General features: G+C 42.8%; 2 protein-coding genes across 3 annotated transcripts in view; one reads left to right on the top strand and one right to left on the bottom strand.

Annotated features, from left to right (window-relative positions):
* Positions 1–1336, top strand: part of gal (galanin/GMAP prepropeptide) — a 7166-nt gene extending 5830 nt beyond the window's left edge. For both annotated transcript variants that reach the window (XM_072663294.1, XM_072663293.1), the window contains 2 exons: positions 774–845; positions 1074–1336. In XM_072663294.1, the coding sequence (XP_072519395.1) occupies positions 774–845; positions 1074–1135 (134 nt within the window). In that variant the 3' untranslated portion in view covers positions 1136–1336. The remainder of the gene's footprint in view (positions 1–773; positions 846–1073) is intronic.
* Positions 1337–2806: 1470 nt separating this feature from the next.
* On the bottom strand, positions 2807–8330 carry LOC140540965 (C-signal). The gene is made up of 6 exons (XM_072663454.1): positions 8049–8330; positions 7851–7902; positions 6209–6396; positions 5306–5467; positions 4305–4415; positions 2807–3039 (listed from the first exon to the last, which is right to left on the bottom strand). Exons 1-6 carry the CDS (start codon positions 8193–8195, stop codon positions 2926–2928), a joined length of 774 nt encoding a protein of 257 aa, XP_072519555.1. The 5' UTR covers positions 8196–8330; the 3' UTR covers positions 2807–2925.
* Positions 8331–9145: the final 815 nt, after the last annotated feature.

Raw genomic sequence — 9145 nt, 5'->3', positions numbered from 1 at the left:
ATATATATATATATATATAGAGAGAGAGAGAGAGAGAGAGAGTTAGAATTAGGAGTCAAGGTAGAGTGGTTGGCTTATTCAGCTCAGGAATCGAACCCTAGTCTGCCATGGTTATTCACTACACTGCACCAACCTCCCGCTCACACAACTGAACAACTGAACAACTGAACAGTGTGAACAAATCCTCTACAGTAAACTTTCATATCAACAGTTTCTGCACAGTTTAGACACATATCCTGTTTTTATTGATTTGAACATGTTTGGACTCACAGTGTCACTGATCTGAAGCAGTGAACGCCATTTGAGTAGTAACAGCACCCCCTTGTGGAGAATCTTCAGCCTGCTAAATGTGAGCGAGTGAGTGATTGGTCAGGTTCATGAGGTGCTTCATATTTAATAAGAGAACTTTTTAATGTTTAATATGTTAAATTCAGACAAACACAAACTTAGTTGATGTGCCATACTTTGTTTGACTGTTCTCTTTGGAACGTCAGTCACTCCGGTTAATCTGATTTGCTGGTTCTTTTTCTCAACATTCAGACGGAGAATGCGAACACTGCAGTGTTTGAGCTTGTTTGTGTTTGTTCAGTCAGTGCACCAGGGGTGCCAAAACTCTTGCACTCAATATAAAATAAAGCTCTGAGAACCCTTTCCTCATTCAGTAACAGACCTCCCGAGCGAACTCGCAGCAGAACCTGGTCCTGAACTGTACTGACTAGTTTAAGGTGTTACTACAGCAGCTGTACGTAAAGTGACCCTCTGTACGTTCTCAGGAGCTCTGAGGATAACGGATGAAGAGATCGTCCACACCATCATAGACTTCCTATCATACCTGAGGTTGAAAGGTGAGTGTGATGCAGCAGCTTTTTGACCTTTAGACCTCCATTAAAGCAGTATAGTGTGTTACAGATTACAGGGAGAGTGTAACTGACTTTTACACCACTGCTGTGAATGCAAATTGTGCTTGGAGCGCCCCCTCATGGTGCATTTGCTGACAAGCTGAAGAACTGTGAAGTGGACTGTTTCAGACACTGAAAGTTTCTATTTATATGTATGTATCATTGTTTCTGCAGAAGTGGGAGCCCTGGATAATCTGCCTTCTTCCCTCACATCCGAGGAGTTGAGTCAGCCTTAACTCGGACCTTAACTCGGACCAAACCTCAGATTTCTCCGACCTCTGCCGTCTGAACACCGAGCTCTCCTGGACTGATGCTGTCATGTCCTTCGTCTTTTTCACTGTATTGTTCTCTTCTTTCTTGAGACATAAGCTGAGTCCTGAACAGTTACTTGAACAGTTGATTTGAAGTATGTGTCCCAAATAAAAGTTGTAAATGGCTCTCGCTTCACTCTGCTGTGTGATATCGCGCTTCCAGATTCCCAGTCCATTTCTATTCATGAGCTGAGAAGGGCCTGTGCTGTTTGTGTCACGCTGAAATACATATAAATGAAGTAAACATGTTTGTTTACAGTTCAGAACCGTCACCCTTCACTTGGCAGTTATGATTTTCTTACCTGTCCGGTGTATTACAATTCTCTCTCTCGCTCTCACACACACACACACACACACACACACACACACACACTCACACTCACAGACAGAAACAGGTTGTATATGTGAATAATTAATTATCCAATCTGGCCTCAGCTCACTGGTGGTCATCTGACATTAGGATTATCCAAGAAGGGTTGGTGCACTTTCACACACCCACCCCTATTTGAGCATGTGTACACACACACACACAGTCACTAAAATTAACCTGAAACCTCCACCCTCATACAACAGGAGTTCTGATTCACACTGATTTTACTGCATGAGAACTTACACTGAATGTCCAAATGTTTGTGGACACCCCTTCTAGTGAACACATTCAGCTACTTTAAGCTGCACCCATTGCTGACACCGATGTGCAAATGCACACACACAGCTTGTCTAGTCCCTGTAGAGAAGAAGTACTGCCAATAGAATAGGACCCTCTGGAGCAGATCTACATCATGAACCTATTGGCTCCATGCTGCCTAATGCCAGGCGTGGGCTAGAGGGGTATAAAGCCCCCCAGCATTGATCTGTGGAACAGTGGAAGAGCTGTGTTCTCTGGAATGATGGTGGACCTCCATCCAGTACTTTTGGGATGAGGTGGGGTGGAGATCATCATCCAACATCCTGACCTGATCACTAAAGCCACTGTTGTCGCTGAATACAATCAAATCCTCACAGCAATGCTCCTCCAAAATCTAGTAGAAAGTCTTCTTCTCTGGAGAGACAGTTACTCCAACAGAAGCAGGATCAACTCTTTTAAGAGCCTTGATTTCAGAAGAAGCAGGTGTCCCAATACTTTTGTCCAAATAGTGTATGTCAGGCAGTGAGTAACAGTCAGTTCTTGAAGGTGATGAAGGTGCCGAAGCAGGAAAATTGCCCACTTTGACAAGAACCAGACTGTGATGTTCTAGATAGACGACTGGGTCAGAACATCTCCAGAACATCAGGAAGCAGGTCTTGTGGGGTGTTTTTCCCGTTATGCCGTGGTCAGTACCTAAAAGGAAGGACAGCCAGTGGACCAGTAACAGGGACCCAAGGCTCACTGATGCTCATGGAGGTCCCGCCCACCTCACAACTTACAGGACTTAAAGGATCCGCTGCTTACGTTAGTCTTGGCGCCAGAGACCACAGCAGCACACCTTCAGAGGTCCATGCCTTGATGGGTCAGATGGATCAGACAATACTATACCTAGACAATATTAGGCGGTAGGGTTTTAATGTTATGGCTGATTGGTGTATTTGATGTGTCAGAAATGTACAGACTGATGCTGTTTGAAGGGTAGAAGATTTACTACAGAGAATCCAGTTACTGGAACCAAAAGCTCCATAACTGTAACGGTCATTCATGAGCACACCCACACGCTTTCACATTTAGACAACACGTTGGATCACCATGGTAATTTTTTTCCAGAGTAATCCAAAAATTCCCCGTGGTCCTTCTCGGTCAGTCTGGAAATAACAGACAGCACAGACGAAATGCTCTCTTCTGCACTCAGAGGCGCCTGCAGAGGATCAAAGGAATAATCATCAGATCTGTGTTTAATTCAGTAAGTTTTATTGTCTCTAAATGTGACTCTGTCTCTGATCTTTACATTATAAACATACAACCAAACAAGCCCCTCATCTTCATCCTCGCCGTGTATCTCTTTTCTCCAGAATATCAATCTGCAGCTGTTCTTTACACTGGATCAGCACTCGCTCTGGAGGCTCTATGCATCAGGGAATGAACAAAGTCTACTGGATCATTCCACACCGGCTCACCACAGGTTCTCCAGACAGCTTTCAAATAAAAACTTGCTACATTTTATTTCTGCCTCATCAGGTTCTAGATCACATCAAACACCAGAGGTGTCACGTAATGAAGTACGAGTACTTCCGTATCTTACTGAAGTAGAAATGTTGGTTATCTTTTCTTTTCTACTTGAAGTACTTTTACACTTTTACTGGAGTAAAAAGCTTAAGTTGATACTTCAGCTTCTATAGAAGTCTTTTAAACCCTAGTATCTCCACTCACTTCTACCTGAGTAATGAGTGTGAATATGTTTGACACCTTTGTCAAATACTGAGGTTAGCTGCAACAGAGTGACTGAAATATTCAATAAGTTTAAAAACTAACAATAATATTTTACTTTAAATAAAACTGCTTTCATAATAGATTCTCACTGCAGGCTCATTTCTTACATATCGCTACACTCTAAAAGTGCTATATAGGACTGAAAATGGGTTCAGTGTCCAAACATATATGAATAATATATTTATATTCATATTTATTTTTGTTTAATTCATATTTTTTAACAAAAAAAAGAAGAACTATCTACAAAAGATGTTCCACCAAGGCATCCAAACGGTTCTTTGAGTTGTCATGGTTCTTTAAAGAACCATCACCTTTACTAAAGAACCCCTGAAGAACATTTTAGCAGTTTACATTTCTAGCAAACCAGAAACTGCGTTTAGCTGACGCTCTTATCTAGAACATCATGATCCCCAGGTAGGGGAATGCAGGAGCCCATGGATTCTTATTAGAGCAGGGAATCAGCCCCTAGTCTGCCAGGGGAAGGGTGGTGGTGTTACCCACTAGGCCACAGCAACCACCTGTCTGATTACCTGTCTGGCTCCTTCATGTGGTTAAACAGACCCGAGGTGAGCGGATGTGAGAGAACCCTGTAGAACCCTGTATGAAGAACACATCTGTAGAAGAACAGTCTGGTAATACACAGCCTGCATACGTGCAGTGTGTGTGTGTAAGTGTGTGTGTGTGTGTGCTCACATCTGGGCCTCCCATATCGGTGCGAACCCAGCCCGGGTGAAGCGCAGTGAGCAGGATCCCGTCTGACTCCAGATCAGTCGCCAAACACCGAGTCACCATGTTCAGACCAGACTACAGGAACAGTCCAGCAAAAACAATAATCATAGAATTTTACTGACCGTGTTTCTGTGGTAAATATGATGAGATTTTATTATTATCCTGCATCCGTTGGAGTAACTGTCTCTACTGTCACCCCACCTCATCATCCCAAACCCCCCAACTCATCCCCATTAGGCAGCATGGAGCCATTAGGTTCATGTTCTTTATCTGCTCCAGAGTGTCCTATTCTATTGGCAGTCCGTCTCTACAGGGACTAGACAAGCTGTGTGTGTGTGTGTGTGTGTGTGTGTGTGCATTTGCAGATCTGTTAGCTGAAGTAGCTGAATGCGTTCATTAGGAGGGGTGTCCATATAGTGCATTATGATGAATGTTATCTGAGTGTATGGTGGATAAGGTCAGTATTAGAGTAAATACTGGCCGACTGCATGGTTTCAGTACAAACAGCACATACATTCCTGTTTAATCCGACGTGAGGAATGTTTGTTTTGTACTTTTTGATAGCAGTTTTTAAAATAATAAAAAACTAATCATTTGGGTAAAACTAGAGTTTGTCCAACAAAAAACCTTTAATGCTGGTAAATGACTCTTTAGTGCTTTAACCTGGCTAGTGCGCCCCCCAGTGGTGCTAAATTCAGTTGTGCTGTGTATGTAACTCTGCCTCAGTTGATGATGAAACTGACTTTTTTCTCTCTCTTTAACATAATGGTGGATGGCAACTTTTCAAAAACACTACCACTGGTCGCCGTGGCAACGTATGATGCAGAAAAGCCTCCGATTGGCTGCTTTCTAACCCTAGGCAACTAAATAGGTGTTGAAAGTTTAGGAGGTGGTTATTATTATTATTATTTTTGTAATAATAACAGGGAGATTCTGTAGCAGTGATGAGTGCTGCTGTTCCTCACCTTAGAGACCCTGTAGGCATAGCTTTTAAAGGTGGCCCCCTCGCCCCAGTTCAGCTGGATGGAGCCCAGGAAAGAGGAGATGTTGATCACAGCTGACCTGTGAATCCCCATCCCACCACCTTCACCCACCACTGCAGCAGTCTTCAACAGCGGCAGGAAGGCCTAGAAGAAGCAACCTGTATTAGTGCCAGCCCAACCAAGACCATGTTTCAATCCACCAGCTGTTCTTTATATTCTCCAGATGAGAACCAGCAGACTGAGGGACAGCTCGGTCCACCAGGCAGTGGATGCTCAACTCTCTCCCTGCCCTGCCTCCCCTTTCACCCCCTTAACACACAGACTCTGGATCCTGCACACACACACACACACACACACACACACACACACACACACACACACACACACACAGTACTGAACTCTGAACTGGTTATACTCACGCCACTTTAAGAGTCTATAAGCTTTCATCTGCACTCCTGTTTATATTTGCACGGATCACACCCAGATTATTATTATTATTATTACTCTATATATACTCTTTATTCATACACTTTAGAAGTACACTGCTGCATATGACACTTTCCTTCTGATATCAATGTCAGGTACCTCTATCTATTTGTTTATACAAACCCTCCTATATTCCTACTAATTAGTAAAATACCATTTCTATGCTAAGTGTTATTTAATGTTTAATGTTTATTTAAATGTCTGATGTTTATTGTTGCACCATGGGTCTGAGAGTACCGCAGTTTCAATCCTGTGTATGTCCTGTACATATTACAGTTTTGACAATAAAGCTGATACCCCCCCCCCAAACACACACACACACACACACACACACACACACACACACACACACACAGCATAACTGTGTAGAGAAATATCCTAAATAGCTCAAACAGTTACCTTGGTAACAAACAGAGGTGCGACTGTGTTGCTCTCGAAGGTTTTCATCATGGCATCTCTGGTCACCGTGTTCAGGTCAGACGCGATCAGGATCGCAGCATTATTAATTAAACAGTTTAGACCCTCAGCGCCCACTATAGAGGAAACCTCTTTGACAGCAGCATCAACACTGACATCACTGACCACATCTGAAAGAGAACTAGACTGGATTAGTTGTTTGATTAGACAATGCAGTCAAAAGAAACTACAGCAGAGCTTCATGTATAAAGCCCTGGTTCCAGTCCTGCACTGCTTTTAGTTTTCCTGATCCAACTAATCAGCTCAATAACTGTGTGTGTGTGTGTGTGTGTGTGTGTGTGTAAATCACTACAGTATGCAGGACATGAATGGACTCCAGGTCCAGGGCCAACACTATAAACACTATAACGCATCTGTGCACCATCTGCTGGTCAAACATATGTACTGCAACATTAAAACAACAGCTGCTTACAGAGGTGTGGAGCTCAGAGTCCAGTAGGTTTTAACCAGTCAGCTTTATTTGAATTAAATGAAAAGGAAAGGAAATGAAGTTTAGACAGACTTACTTTATCTAAACTGGAAATGTGATCAACATTTTTACATAATATTTACATTTACATTTACACAGCATTTAGCAGACGCTCTTATAGCTTCACTATTTATTAACCTCAGCCAGTTTAAATAGACTCAAATTCAGATCCTCTAATCTTAGACTCTACTAAACAGTCAAAGTAAAAGTCAATATGGAGACCATAGTACTCTACTCTTCACCCAAGTCCTCTCAGAAGAGGAGGGTCTTCAGTCTGGGTTTGAGGACAGTGAGCGTTGGACTCTGCTGTTCGGACACCCAGGGGAAGTTCGTTCCACCACTTCGGTGCAGGACAGTAAAAAGTCTGGACCCTCGTCTTCCGTGGATCTTAAAGGATGGCGGGTCGAGCCGAGCCGTACTTAAAGCTGGAAGGGCTCTCGGTGCAGATCGGCTTTTGACCATCGCCATCAAGTACGGAGGGGCTGGCTGGTCCAGTCTTGGCTTTGTAGACCAGAGTCAGGGGTCAAAATCTGATAAGGGCAGCAGCTACAGGAAGCCAGATTGAGGACCCTCCCCTCTTCAGAGAGTACGGAGTGTGCAGAGTGTGTGGAGTACTGTGGTCTCTATACTGACCTCTGTATTTAAGAGTCCAAGCTTAGAGGGATCTTTTGGACTCTAGACTCTACAAACTATATATGCATTGAGACAAACGTGTGGGCAGCCCTGTTCAAATCCCACATGCTGAAGTTATAAATACGTAACAAAATCCTCTACAGGAAACAAACCTGAGAGACCTTCTGCACGTTTTTACACCATTTCTAGAATTCCTCATTTCTTTAATCCCACATTTAAGAATTAATATGTTGCATAATTCATTTCATTGTTGTTTGCAGTTATGCTTCAGAATGTACAGGAGTGTTATATCGTATATAAATAAATATACAGGTAATAAACATTCGATGACAAAATGATAGAGGTGCTGTGAGCGAAATGGTCCCTAATCAGCTCTTCAGTTATATCTATATAGAATTTCTGTAAACATCAAATTCCCACTTTTAAACGGAGTGTATCACAGCATACCACAGTGCAACTCACCTAAAGGAACAATGTGAAAGCCTGGGTGAGACTCTGCAATCTGCTGCAGCTCCTAAAAAACAACAGAACCTTAACCTCAATGTTCTCAGCAGAGCAGCTCAGAGGAACCTGAGGAACCTGAGGAACAGACTTCCGCACGCAGGGCAGTGAGATATGGAGGTCTGCGGTGATGTAAGTGTGAGAGTCAGGTTAGCCCACCTGAGCTGCTGCTGGGTTCCTCGCAGTTGCTATGATCTTGCTCGGCCTCTCCGCGGAGCTGACCAGGTGCGTGACCATCTGCAGTCCCAGGCCTCGGCTCGCCCCTGTGATCAGCACAGAGGAACATTTACTGAAGTTCAGAGTCATGGTGAACAGCCAGCCTTCAGCACAACTTTTCCTTCCACCATCAGACTTTCCCTCAGCACACACTCACACACTCTCTCTCACACTCTCACACACACACACACACACACACTCACTCACTCACTCTTACACACACACACACACACACACACACACACACACACACACAGGCTGCACATGGTGCTGTGTGGGTGTGGCTAATTTCATAACCCCCTCTCTCTCTCTCTCTCTCTCTCTCTCTCTCTCTCTCTGTTTCTGAATCTCTTAATAAAACCACGTTTTCTACTCAATCGACACGGAGAGGAAAGTCCTCTGCCTCGATAATCTGCACAGACACACTCTTCATAAAAGCTGCTCGCAGTTACAGCAAACCCCAGAGTCGCACTGTAAAGTTGGGTAACCGTTTTACAAATTAAAAGTCTCTTTGTCTTTACTTTGTAATAACAGAAATCGGTAGCTTTGGTTTACAACTACTACCACTACTTTTCCTCTCTTTTAAGTATTAAACTCGTATTCTACACTTCTAAAACTTCCTGTTTCACAAGAACCAGAATTTAGCACTTTAGTAAACCCATTTTATCTCTAAACAACTAAACTAAGAGGTTCTATCTTATGATCTTACATTAATCACGTGGGTTTTCCAGAAAGCTTCGTCTGCTGTGATCCAACAGAGACGCTTTTAAGGCCACAAACATGCTTTTGTTTGCAGTCACACCGTGGCAAGAGTGTAAAAACTCTTATGAGATCATTATTTCTAAATAGTAGAAAGCAAAGTGGTCCATGTAGCTGTATTATTACATGCACCTTTTAATCTCCTGAACAATAAAAAATAGATAAAACTATAATACAGAAATATAACATGCCTGTATTAACTGGATTACAACAACGACAATAATAATAATAATAATAATAACAATAATAATAATAATAATAACAATAATAACAACAATAAT

Source organism: Salminus brasiliensis, chromosome 19 (genome assembly GCF_030463535.1).
Source record: "Salminus brasiliensis chromosome 19, fSalBra1.hap2, whole genome shotgun sequence".
In the NCBI taxonomy this organism is placed as follows: Eukaryota; Metazoa; Chordata; class Actinopteri; order Characiformes; family Bryconidae; genus Salminus; species Salminus brasiliensis.
This window is presented reverse-complemented; position numbering and strand designations above follow the sequence as displayed.

Excerpts from the sequence above, each read along its gene's own strand:
- LOC140540965 (XM_072663454.1), bottom strand. The coding sequence starts at position 8,195 with ATGACTCTGAACTTCAGTAAATGTTCCTCTGTGCTGATCACAGGGGCG. Across the intron at positions 6,397-7,850 it reads CTTTCACATTGTTCCTTTAG|ATGTGGTCAGTGATGTCAGT; the intron begins GTGAGTTGCACT and ends GTTCTCTTTCAG. Across the intron at positions 4,416-5,305 it reads ATGCCTACAGGGTCTCTAAG|TCTGGTCTGAACATGGTGAC; the intron begins GTGAGGAACAGC and ends CTGTTCCTGTAG.